This window comes from Entelurus aequoreus, linkage group LG22 (genome assembly GCF_033978785.1).
Source record: "Entelurus aequoreus isolate RoL-2023_Sb linkage group LG22, RoL_Eaeq_v1.1, whole genome shotgun sequence".
NCBI classification, from domain to species: Eukaryota; Metazoa; Chordata; class Actinopteri; order Syngnathiformes; family Syngnathidae; genus Entelurus; species Entelurus aequoreus.
In genome coordinates this window covers 41,209,698-41,221,339 of record NC_084752.1, presented here as the reverse complement: position 1 = coordinate 41,221,339, position 11,642 = coordinate 41,209,698, and the positions used below count along the sequence as shown (strand labels likewise).

Here is an 11,642-nt window from a genome sequence, read left to right as displayed (position 1 = left end):
GTTTATTGCATAAAGGTCTGGGGACATACATATAAAACAATCACACAACAATATTCATATTACACAAGAGAGTAATAAAGATAATTAATAGAATGGATTATAGAGACCCAGCAAATGATTCATAAAGTCACACATTTTAAAAGTTAATATAAGACAAGTGTTCAAATGATGTATAAAGTAAAAAATATGCTTCCAGAAGTGGTCCAGAAGATGTTTCAGATGTGAACCAGTAAATATGAACTAAGAGGGATTTATGTGTACTCAAAAGCAAAGGTATGAACACATGTAAAACAAATATGTACATCATATAAAGGAGTTCATCTATGGAATCATCTACAATTAGAACATAAAATATGTAACACTTCATTATTTCAAAAAACATATATAAAACACTATTATGAATAAGTATAAAAGTGAATTATGAATATCTACACTTAAAATGTTTATTGTATGTAACATATTTTATGTACTGTTTATTCTCACCTTTTCAGTCCAATTGTTCTGTTCATTTTAAAGTACACAAATGTGTATATTAACTCATGAACTTGACTGAAATAAAAGCACTAATCTGAAGTGTCTAATCTATAAATGTTGGAATCATAATAACAAGATTGTGTTACACATACAACAATGATGTCACACATGTTATATGTGCTGATGTTGTTAGAAAGTCAAAGTTAAAGTTTTGACAGTTTATTTCAAATCCTGCAGTTTCATTTGCTGCTGCTGTTCTCACCAGCACACTTGTGTTTCTTACTCTGGTACCTAGAAGACCATCTTTCACCACACACACTGCAACTCAACACTTTAACTCCTGTGTGTGCTCTCATGTGTGCTCTAAGAGTGTTTAGGTGACGAAAGCTTTTGTTGCAGCTTGAACAGGAGTATGGTCTTTCACCAGAGTGCGTTCTCTTGTGTTCTTTTAAGTGGTGCCTTAGAGTAAAATCTTTACCGCAGATTGAACATGAAAAAGGTTTTTCACCAGTGTGTGTTCTCTTGTGTACTTTTAAACTTTGATTTATTACAAAACTTTTACCACATTCTGAGCAGGAAAAAGGTTTTTCACCAGTGTGTATTCTCATGTGTACTTTGAAATGGGCCCTTTGAGTAAAATCTTTACCACAGATTGAACATGAAAAAGGTTTGTCACCAGTGTGTGTTCTCATGTGTACTTTGAAATGGGCCCTTTGAGTAAAATCTTTACCACAGATTGAACATGAAAAAGGTTTGTCACCAGTGTGTGTTCTCATGTGTACTTTGAAATGGTCCCTTTGAGTAAAATCTTTACCACAGATTGAACATGAAAAAGGTTTTTCTCCAGTGTGTGTTCTCATGTGTAATTTTAAAGTTTGATTTAATACAAAACTTTTACCACATTCTGAGCATGAAAAAGGTTTTTCTCCAGTGTGTATTCTCATGTGTGCATTCAAATGGTGCTTTTGAATAAAATCTTTACCGCAGATTGAACATGAAAAAGGTTTCTCTCCAGTGTGTATTCTCATGTGTCTTTTGAAATTACCAGGATATTTAACAGTTTTGTGACAGTGAGAACATGTGAAGTGAGTGTTGTCAGTGTGACATGTCTTATCATCTTTAGAGTGTTCATCATCAGTGTCAGAAGAGTGTGACGTTGTGTCCTCACTATCTGATAGTGGAGCTAACATCTTGTCTGCTTGTGATCCTCCACAGTGGTCTCCATCACCTTCTGTTGTCATGTGTTGTGTTGAGCTGCTGCTTGGAGGCTCCGCCTCTCTCTTCTCCTCACTCTCACCTTTGACCTCATCATCTTCACTCTTCACACTGATGAGGTGTCTCTTGTCTTCATCTTTAAAGTGGGGGGGCTGTGGCTCCTCTTCTTTCATGTGGAGGTGCATTGACCTCTTCTGCTCCATACTGGAGGACCCCTCCTGCTGCTCAGGTGGACGATATTTTTCACAGACGCCTGCAGGACACAAGAAGACAAACACATGCTGGGATGGAAATAGGTAAGATTTTACCAATTCAGATTTCATTTTCGATTCTGCTTTATGATTCGGTTATTTGTGGACTCACTTTTGCTTTCACATTCAGTAAAAAGGAGAAGAAACAGGTCGATTAGCATCAACTTTGACTAGTTGAGAAGTAACATGAGCGTACAAAGCCAACAGTGAGGTCTTAAGAGGCACAGATTTGATGGGTCCCCCATGAGGTGCCAGAGGGCCCTAAGGACAATATTCTGCTTTGAAAATATCTATAAAATAAAAATATTTTTGGCAAGGAATTAACAAAATACTACACGTTATTTTGTGGCAATTACAAAAGAATGTCCAGTATAATTCTCAGGGCATTCAATCAATCACAACTGGACTGTTAAACTGAACATATATACATAAATGGTAAATGGGTCATACTTTTATAGCGCTTTTCTACCTTTTTGAGGAACTCAAAGCGCTTTGACACTATTTTCCACATTCACACACACACACTGATGGCGGGAGCTGCCATGCACGGCACTAACCAGGCCCATCAGGAGCAAGGGTGAAGTGTCTTGCTCAAGGACACAACGGACATGACTAGGATGGTAGAAGGTGGGGATTGAACCAGTAACGGCCACTCTCCCAACTTCGCCACGCCGTCCCCTAAATATACAGTATATATATATATACATACATATAACATATATACATAAATATATATATACATAAATATACAGTATATATATATATATTTATACTGTACATACCCCACCTTCCACCCCATTGTAGCTGAGATAGGCTCCAGCACCCCCCGCCACTCCGAAAGGGATAAGCGGTAGAAAATGGATGGATGGATGGATATATATACATATACACATGCATATATACAGTCGTGATCAAAAGTATACATACACTTGTAAAGAACATCATGTCATGGCTGTCTTGAGTGTCCAATCATTTCTACAACTCTTATATTTTTGTGATGTAGTGATTGGAGCACATACTTGTTGCTCACTAAAAACATTCATGAAGTTTGCTTCTTTTATGAATTTATTATGGCTCTACTGAAAATGTGAGCAAATGTTCCTGTTGGAACACCCAACTGCGCCCAAGACCCAACCTCCGGGCTGATGATTTTAGCTTGTCCTGAACAATTTGGAGCTGATCCTCCTTTTTCATTGTCCCATTTAAAGTAGCAGTTCCAATGGCAGCAAAACAGGCCCAGAGCATTATACTACCACCACCATGCTTGATGGTAGGTATGGTGTTCCTGGGATTAAAGGCCTCACCTTTTTTCCTCCAAGCATATTGCTGGGTATTGTGGCCAAACAGCTCCATTTTTATTTCATCTGACCACAGAACTTTCCTCCAGAAGGTCTTATCTTTGTCCATGTGATGTCAGATGAAACAAAAATGGAGCTGTTTGGCCACAATACATTACATTACACACATTACAATCAATAGAAATCGGTACGATACCACCTTTGCAAAGCACCGCTTCCGCTCTTTCATCCCAGTGACTACAGGGTCGAGGCGCACACACAAAGTGCACACAAGCAATAACATCTTGAAGAGGAAGAAAGGCAGAAAACTACAATTCTACAGGTTAATAAAGAGGGTGTGAAGTACAATATGGAGGTATTTGGGCTTCAAAACTAACAATAAAAGGTGACACTTTAAACAGGGAGGCACCGCGTTGCAAGTACTGTTTTACACCTTTCCTGCTGGGATGTTCACTTCTCCTTTATTTAACTGCAAACTGTATCAGTGTTCAATTAACATCAATACTAGCTCAAATGTTTTGTCATCTCATTGAATTAAACGCTGGCTGTGAAGATTGTGTATTCGATGTGAGAGGTGTCACTAGTCTTTATTTTTGTTGGCCAAAGTGTTGCACTGAACTACAAGGAAACGTTGTTGGAGAAGAACAAAGCTTGTTTATGAGACTTCATCTTCATTAGCCAAACTGCTTTGACTTTTATATTAATATCAAAAAGTAAACGCCATGATTTATTTACATTTGTTGTGCTTTTTTCATGTCACAAAAGTGTTACTTCGAAAACCATTCATGTGACACATCATTTTGTCAATGTTTTATTGTGTATAGTTAATTCCTATGGGACATATTTCTGTTCAAACTCTTAATGGATCTGTCCCGGTACATCATCTACATGTACACATACATGTACATCACTTAAAAACATAAATACTTTTTTTTTTAAATACCTCCCTCTGTCAAAATGTAAAAATAGAACTAAAGGCATCATGTAATGACAAAAAGCTGACAAGTTGGTATATATAATTAATGAATAAAAAAACAGATATGAATATTTATATACATATATATATATATATATACATTTTTGTTTCATCTGACCACATAACTTTCCTCCAGAAGGTCTTATCATTGTCCATGTGATGTCAGATGAAATACAAATGGAGCTGTTTGGCCACAATACCCAGCAATATGTTTGGAGGAGAAAAGGTGAGGCCTTTAAGCCCAGGAATACCATACCTACCGTCAAGCATGGTGGTGGTAGTATTATGCTCTGGGCCCGTTTTGTATATTATGTTTATAACGTCAGGAAATATGTCCCTGGACACATGAGGACTTTGAAGATGACCAATGTATGATCCTGTAACTACTTGGTATCGGATTGATAGCCAAATTTGTGGTATCATCCAAAAACTAATGTAAAGTATCAAAGAAGAGAAGAATAAGTGATTATTACATTTTAACAGAAGTGTAGACAGAACATGTTAAAAGACAAAGTAAGCAGATATTAACAATTAATGAACAAGTAGATTAATAATTAATTTTCTACCACTTGTCCTTAATTATGTGTACAAAATAATAGGTGTATAAATGACACAATATGTTACTGCATACGTCAGCAGACTAATTAGGAGTCTTTGTTTGTTTACTTACTACTAAAAGACAAGTTGTCTAGTATGTTCACTATTTTATTTAAGGACTTAACTGCAATCAAATCAAATCAACTTTATTTATAAAGCCCATTTAAAATTTACCACAGGGGTAGCCAAAGTGCTGTACAATGGACAGGTTAAAAATAATACGAGAACCGAGCAAACACAACACAAACAGAACACGATAAAAAATAAATAAATAAAATATAAAAACATCAAAACAGGTTGACAGCAGGTGTATTATGGGCCGCCATTGCAGGATGGATATCACTCAGTGTTAAAAGCCATGGAATAAAAGTATGATTTTAAGAGAGATTTAAAAACAGGAAGAGAGGAGGCTTGTCTAACACTCAGAGGTAGGTCGTTCCAGAGCTTGGGAGCAGCAGCAGCGAAAGCTCTGTCACCTCTAAGCTTCAGCCTTGTGTCCGGGACCGTCAGTAGCAGCTGATCGGCTGATCTTAGGGATCGGGTGGGGCAGTAAGGCTGAAGGAGGTCGGAGAGATATGTTGGCGCGAGGTTGTTTAGACATTTAAAAACAAATAAAAGGAGTTTAAAATTGATTCTGTAACACACAGGGAGCCAGTGAAGGGACGCTAATATAGGGGTGATGTGCTCACGTCTGCGGGTCTGTGTTAGCAGAGGAGCAGCAGAGTTCTGCACGAGCTGCAGGCGGGCGAGGGAGGCCTGGCTAATGCCTACATAGAAGGCATTGCAATAGTCTAAACGAGTCGAGATAAAGGTGTGGATTAATTTTTCGAGATCATGTCCTGATAGAAGCGGTTTCACTTTCGCTATTTGGCGTAGTTGATAAAAGCTTTTTTGTACGACGCTTCTGATTTGTTTTTCGAATTTAAAATCTGAGTCGCACTTTACCCCCAGGTTTGTGACACAGTCGCTGAGATATGGGGTCAGAGTGCCGAGGTCAACGTTGGGGGAGGGGGAGCGACTTGGACCGAACAACATAACTTCTGTTTTGTCTTCATTTAGGCTCAGGAAGTTAGCTGAAAGCCAGGCTTTGATATCGTGCAGGCAGTCAATAAGACGTTGAACCGTGTTATTTTGTGCCATGGGAAAATAAATCTGGCAACCATCGGCATAAAAATTAAATGCAATATCGTACTTCCTAAAAATAGAACCAAGGGGGAGAAGGTAAAGCGCAAATAAGATTGGGGCAAGGATTGAGCCCTGGGGAACCCCATGTGGTAAAGGAGCTGTGGAAGACATAAAACTGTCTATTTTTACACAAAAACTCCTGTCGGTTAAGTACGACCGGAACCAGTTGAGGGCATCGCCCTTAATGCCCACACAGTTCTCAAGACGAGTGATTAAGGTGGCGTGGTCGACGGTGTCGAAAGCAGCAGACAGATCTAAAAGCACCAGGACAACATATTTACCAGAATCAGTTGACAGGAGGATATCGTTAAAAACTTTTAGAAGCACTGACTCTGTGCTGTGGAGGGCTTTAAAACCGGACTGGAACAGCTCAGTGATAGCATTATCCTCTAAGAAGGGCAACAACTGACTGTAGACAACCTTCTCTAATATTTTAGAAATGTATGGAAGATTAGAGATAGGTCTAAGGTTAGAGAGGAGAGAGGGGTCGAGGCTTGGTTTTTTAAGTAAAGGTTGTACCACTGCATGTTTAAACTCTACTGGAACTATTCCAGAAGAGAGGCTACTATTGATAATGTTAAGGACACTTGATCCAATAGTAGCAAGTACCTCCTTAAACAGGTGAGGTGGGAGGGAGTCTGCAGGAGAACCAGAGGGCTTCATATGACTAACTGTGTCATTTCAAAAAGAAAAGGACACCGGCTCAAACTGATGGAAAACAGAAGAGAAATTCAGTGGAACAGAAGGGTCAATAATAAACAAATGTTTCATGTACCCTAAGTTTTTTTGTTAAAATAAAGCCAATAATGCCATTTCTGTGGTCCCCTTTATTTAGAAAAGTACCAACATAATTTTAGTAGCAGTACCAAAATATTGGTATGGTTACAACACTACCACCTATATTTGAATATTGTCTAATGGAAATGACTGCTGTGTGATAATCACATTAATAACCAGTGTTGGCGTCAACACACTTTTTATGTCTTTTTACGCATTGAAATCAAAAAGGACGTGTATTTCCGTAAGTCCGCTCGTCCCTGGGATGCAGAGTTTTTGTTTTTTTAACAGACCTGCCTTCTCCGGGTCAAAACTCCAGTGTGATTGTTTTTTTTTTAATGGATTATCGCTCTCCGCCTGTGTTTTGTTTTGTTTATTGTGACGGTGCGCTCTTATCACGCCGTCACTTGAGGGAGCAAGCGTGCTGTCACAAAGACAATGTCAGTGTCGTGACTTGGAGAAGATAACCGGGTCAAATTTCCATCCCCGGTTTTTTTCCCTTCAAGATGGCGCCGCTGTAGTGGCTGCTGGTGGCAGGAGCTCTGTGCTCTTGTGTCATCCTTTTATGTTCCGGATGTTTCCTTCTTGTTTTCATGTGGGGTTTTTTTGCCTTTTGGTTGGGGACCCTTTGGGACCGTGTGACAAGGGGTGGCACTTTGGTGACTTCTGCGGTGCTTTTTTGTGAACTTCTGGATCTGCCTCCCGGGAGCCTTTTGGCCATGGAGACCAGCTGCTGGGTCTCTGCCACACCAGAGTCCGTTTAAAGAGACTGGAGGAGATGTGGATGAAGTGACAGGACTGCAGAGTTTAGAGAGACTGGAGGAGATGTGGATGAAGAGACAGGACTGCAGAGTTTAGAGAGACTGGAGGAGATGTGGATGAAGAGACAGGACTGCAGAGTTTGGAGAGACTGGAGGAGATGTGGATGAAGAGACAGGACTGGAGCTGGTGCTGAGAGCCGGGACGGACAAGCTTCACAGTGTCTTGGCTGAATGAGCAGGTATCGGACACCTCGGTCTCCTTGGACGTATCCTCGCTCATGCGTGCAGACTGGACACTGGCCGAGAGTTGGTGGGCGGCCAAGGGTGGAGTCGGCTCCCTTGGTTGCTTTGTTGGGTCTGCTCCTGTCTCTGGCCATGCTCCCCCCCACCCCAGCAGACGATGGCTCTACCATCCTAGTCACGTCCGTTGTGTCCTTTGGCAAGACACTTCACCCTTGCTCCTGATGGCTGCTGGTTAGCGCCTTGCATGGCAGCTCCCGCCATCAGTGTGTGAATGGGTGTGTGAATGGGTGAATGTGGAAATACTGTCAAAGCGCTTTGAGTACCTTGAAGGTAGAAAAGCGCTATACAAGTATAACCCATTTATCATTATTTATAACACCGCAGAGGCCACCACAGTGTATATGTTTTTGTTGTTGTTGTTTTACTTTTGTGGCTGTGTGTAGAAGTGACTGTTCTTTTAATGTCTTTAATGTCCTTTGTGTTCTTTGATGTTTCCCTCTTACTCTCATGTTTATGTGTGCTATGGCTATGAGTTTGTTTTTCTCTTTGGCCTCAGTCTGGACCCCCTCTCCAGGGGCCCAGGCTGAGACTGAATTTTTTTTCTCAGCCCTCCTCCCCCCTCCCCAGCATTTACCTGTTTCTCACCTTTTTTGTATGGGGCGCCGGAAGTTGACAGACCTGTCAGCGATCCTGTTCTGTCTCCCTGTAATGTTTGTCTGCTCTTGAATGGGATTGTGCGGAAAATCTTAATTTCCCCTCTGGGATTATTAAAGGCCTACTGAAAGCCACTACTACCGACCACGCAGTCTGATAGTTTATATATCGATGATGAAATCTTAACATTGCAACACATGCCAATACGGCCGGGTTAACTTATAAAGTGCAATTTTAAATTTCCCGCCACACTTCCGGTTGAAAACTTTTTATTATGCTGACGTATGCGTGTGACGTCAGGAGGGCAAGGGAAGTATTCGGAGCCCGTAGAATCCTATACAAAAAGCTCTGTTTTCATTTCATAATTCCACAGTATTCTGGACATCTGTGTTGGTGAATCGTTTGCAATTTGTTTAATGAACAATGGAGACTGCAAAGAAGAAAGTTGTAGGTGGGATCGGTGTATTAGCGGTATTCATCTGTACTCTTATCAGTACTACATGTAATTTGTGGAAATAAAAAAGTGTAAAAAAAGCATTTTAAATAGCATTCCTATTAGCACAAGAGGTTGAACACCTCCAACATGATGTTCTGTAACATCTCAGAGCAGGGAAGTCTTTTATCAACAGCTGTTTATTTCAAGTCTTAAAGAAGTCAACTATGTGTGCAGTGCAAGGTGAAATGCAGTTATGTCATCTTCTTGTCAATAACACACACATCACACTTTTGTGTGTTGTTGCTTCCTTATTAGTCATTATTCAAAGCTGATTTTAATGTGTAGCAGCGGCAGCTGAACTCAATGTGACAATGTGTCATAGTTACGTCAGTCAGCTGGAATTAAAAATACAAATAGTTGTGTCGTTAGTCCAGAATCTTCACAGTCCTCATGGACGACATAATTAGGAACCAGTACTACAAAAAAATGGTTCTTGGTATACATCCCTAATCTTCACCACTAAATCTTTGAAATATGCTGACATATGTGCTGCTAAAGGTAAATAAACAGTAGCCATATTGAATGTTTGCCTTCATTTGACCACGTGAGGTAAGGAGGACGGCCTCTAGGTCACATGGTTACACCCCAGCAATTACACTGTTGATGATTGATGAGCATTCATTTTTAAATGGTGGTGTTAAAAAGCAAGTATATCTCCATCTTTAGTCATAAATGTGGCCCCCGGATGAACATGTGTCACAAACATTGTATTAGATGATATGTGGATGTTGTGCTTACTTGGACTGTGATGAAGCTGTGAGGACTCAGGTGCTTTGTCTTCATGCTCTTCAGTCTTCACAGAGACAACAGTCAGTGGAAACTTGCTGACATCATCCTCCTCCTGCCCTACAACACACTCTCCCTCCTCTTCCTCTTTAAAATAAGGGGGCTGTGGATCCTCCTCGTCCCCTTTAAAATGTGAGGGCTGTGGATCCTCTAAAGTGAAACTGTCCCCCTGGAGATGAGGGTGACATTCTTGTTGGTGTCCAATCAGCTGATGGATGTCTACAGGACACAAACAAAACACATTTTAACTCCTACATGGTAAATATTAAATCGTACATGAAATATAGGGCTGTGGCTATTGAAAATGTTTTTAATCAAGTGTTCTACTGGAAATGTTTTCGATTAATCGAGTAACTGGATAAAACAGTGTTGCTTGGTTAAAGACAAATTTAAGCGACTTTAAGACATTTCACTTAATAATGAACGGCCAATTGGTTTGAGATGGTATGAGATCAAGATGTCATCTTTAGATCAGGCTTTGTTTTTTCCACAATCACTGCCACATTAAAAAGTTAAAGTAGCAATGATTGTCACACACACACTAGGTGTGGCCAGATTATTCTCTGCATTTGACCCATCACCCTTGATCACCCCCTGGGAGGTGAGGGGAACAGTGAGCAGCAGCGGTGGCCGCGCCCGGGAATCATTTTTTCGGTGATTTAACCCCCAATTCCAACCCTTGATGCTGAGTGCCAAGCAGGGAAGTAATGGGTCCCATTTTTATAGTCTTTGGTGTGACTCAGTCGGGGTTTGAAGTCACAATCTACCCATCTCAGGGTGGACACTCTAACCACTAGGCCACTGAGTAGGTGGATGTAGTAGGTGTTGTAGTAGGTTAATGGCTGCACCAATATGAAGGAAATAACAGCTCAGTATAGCTTTTACACACATAAATAACTTGTCAAACCTGCCAGCTAGCAGGCTAGGTTTACAGCGTCAGTTACCAAGACTTTGTCTTACCTCTTATTTTTGGAGGTCAAACTCTCGAGCTTTACTTACTCAGGAGTTTGCTCTCTGGAATATTCCCCCGGTGACTGTGTGAGTTTTGTGTAAACATGTTGATACACATTGTTACAAACTGAGAGGAACATCAACCACCTCATAAATATTGTCTGGTTTTTATGAACAACATAAAACAATCAGTGCATCATCCTCACATGACAATTCATCTTCCTATAGACAATCTATTGAAGAATAGTGTTAATAATAAATATAAAGTTAGTAAAGATGTGAGAGTAAGAAGTAAACAAACCTGTTCTGTGTAACACAACTTGATATTTTTGATCCTTCTCCTCTTTTGTTGGACAAAGTTCCTCCTCGTACTCTGCTATGGTTCTTTCGCACATTTTCACACAATCACAACACTTTACACTCACACTTGATCTCTGCTTAGCGATGTGTTTTCATCACTTCCGCCTCTCTTTGTTAGCAGCTAACAAGCTAAGCTAACTAGCAAGCTAAACTAGCTGGAGAAGCATCAAAGTGCGCTCAGACTAATATACAAACAGTTATTAATTAATAAAGTGTAATAAAGGACATATATGTGTACATGGACGCACAGATTAAGAACACTGAACTGTGACGACTGCAATAAAGTCTTCACCGTAAGACGCCATCTTGCTTTATCCTCGCCGTGTTTGGTTCGCGCGCAGTCTTGTCAGATCTCGCGAGAGAAAAAAGTAACCAGCTCTTTTCCAGATCTCGCGAGAGAAACAAGTAACCAGCTCTTTTCCAGATCTCGCGAGAGAAATAAGTACAACCAGCTCCCACCCCCGGTAAAACTATTTTATTATATACTATTTACTTATTCTGAAAATAAAAGTAAACTTGTCCACTTATTTTCGTAAACATATTCAAATATTTAACAATGTATTGAAACAACAGTAGCATAAGGAAAGGAAAAAAAAAGAAACAAAATAAATATTACAC

General features: G+C 40.1%; 1 protein-coding gene across 1 annotated transcript; it reads right to left on the bottom strand.

Annotated features, from left to right (window-relative positions):
- Positions 1-11,329, bottom strand: LOC133639734 (zinc finger protein OZF-like). The gene is made up of 3 exons (XM_062033317.1): positions 10,966-11,329; positions 9,666-9,932; positions 1-1,942 (listed from the first exon to the last, which is right to left on the bottom strand). Exons 1-3 carry the CDS (start codon positions 11,057-11,059, stop codon positions 714-716), a joined length of 1,590 nt encoding a protein of 529 aa, XP_061889301.1. The 5' UTR covers positions 11,060-11,329; the 3' UTR covers positions 1-713.
- Between the last annotated feature and the right edge of the window lie 313 nt (positions 11,330-11,642).

What these genes read in the sequence shown, in the direction of transcription:
- LOC133639734 (XM_062033317.1), bottom strand. Translation starts at nt 11,059, where the DNA reads ATGTGCGAAAGAACCATAGCAGAGTACGAGGAGGAACTTTGTCCAACA. An exon ending in AGTTGTGTTACACAGAACAG is followed by an intron (nt 9,933 to 10,965) that starts GTTTGTTTACTT and finishes TGTGTCCTGTAG; the next exon opens with ACATCCATCAGCTGATTGGA. An exon ending in ACAGCTTCATCACAGTCCAA is followed by an intron (nt 1,943 to 9,665) that starts GTAAGCACAACA and finishes TGTGTCCTGCAG; the next exon opens with GCGTCTGTGAAAAATATCGT.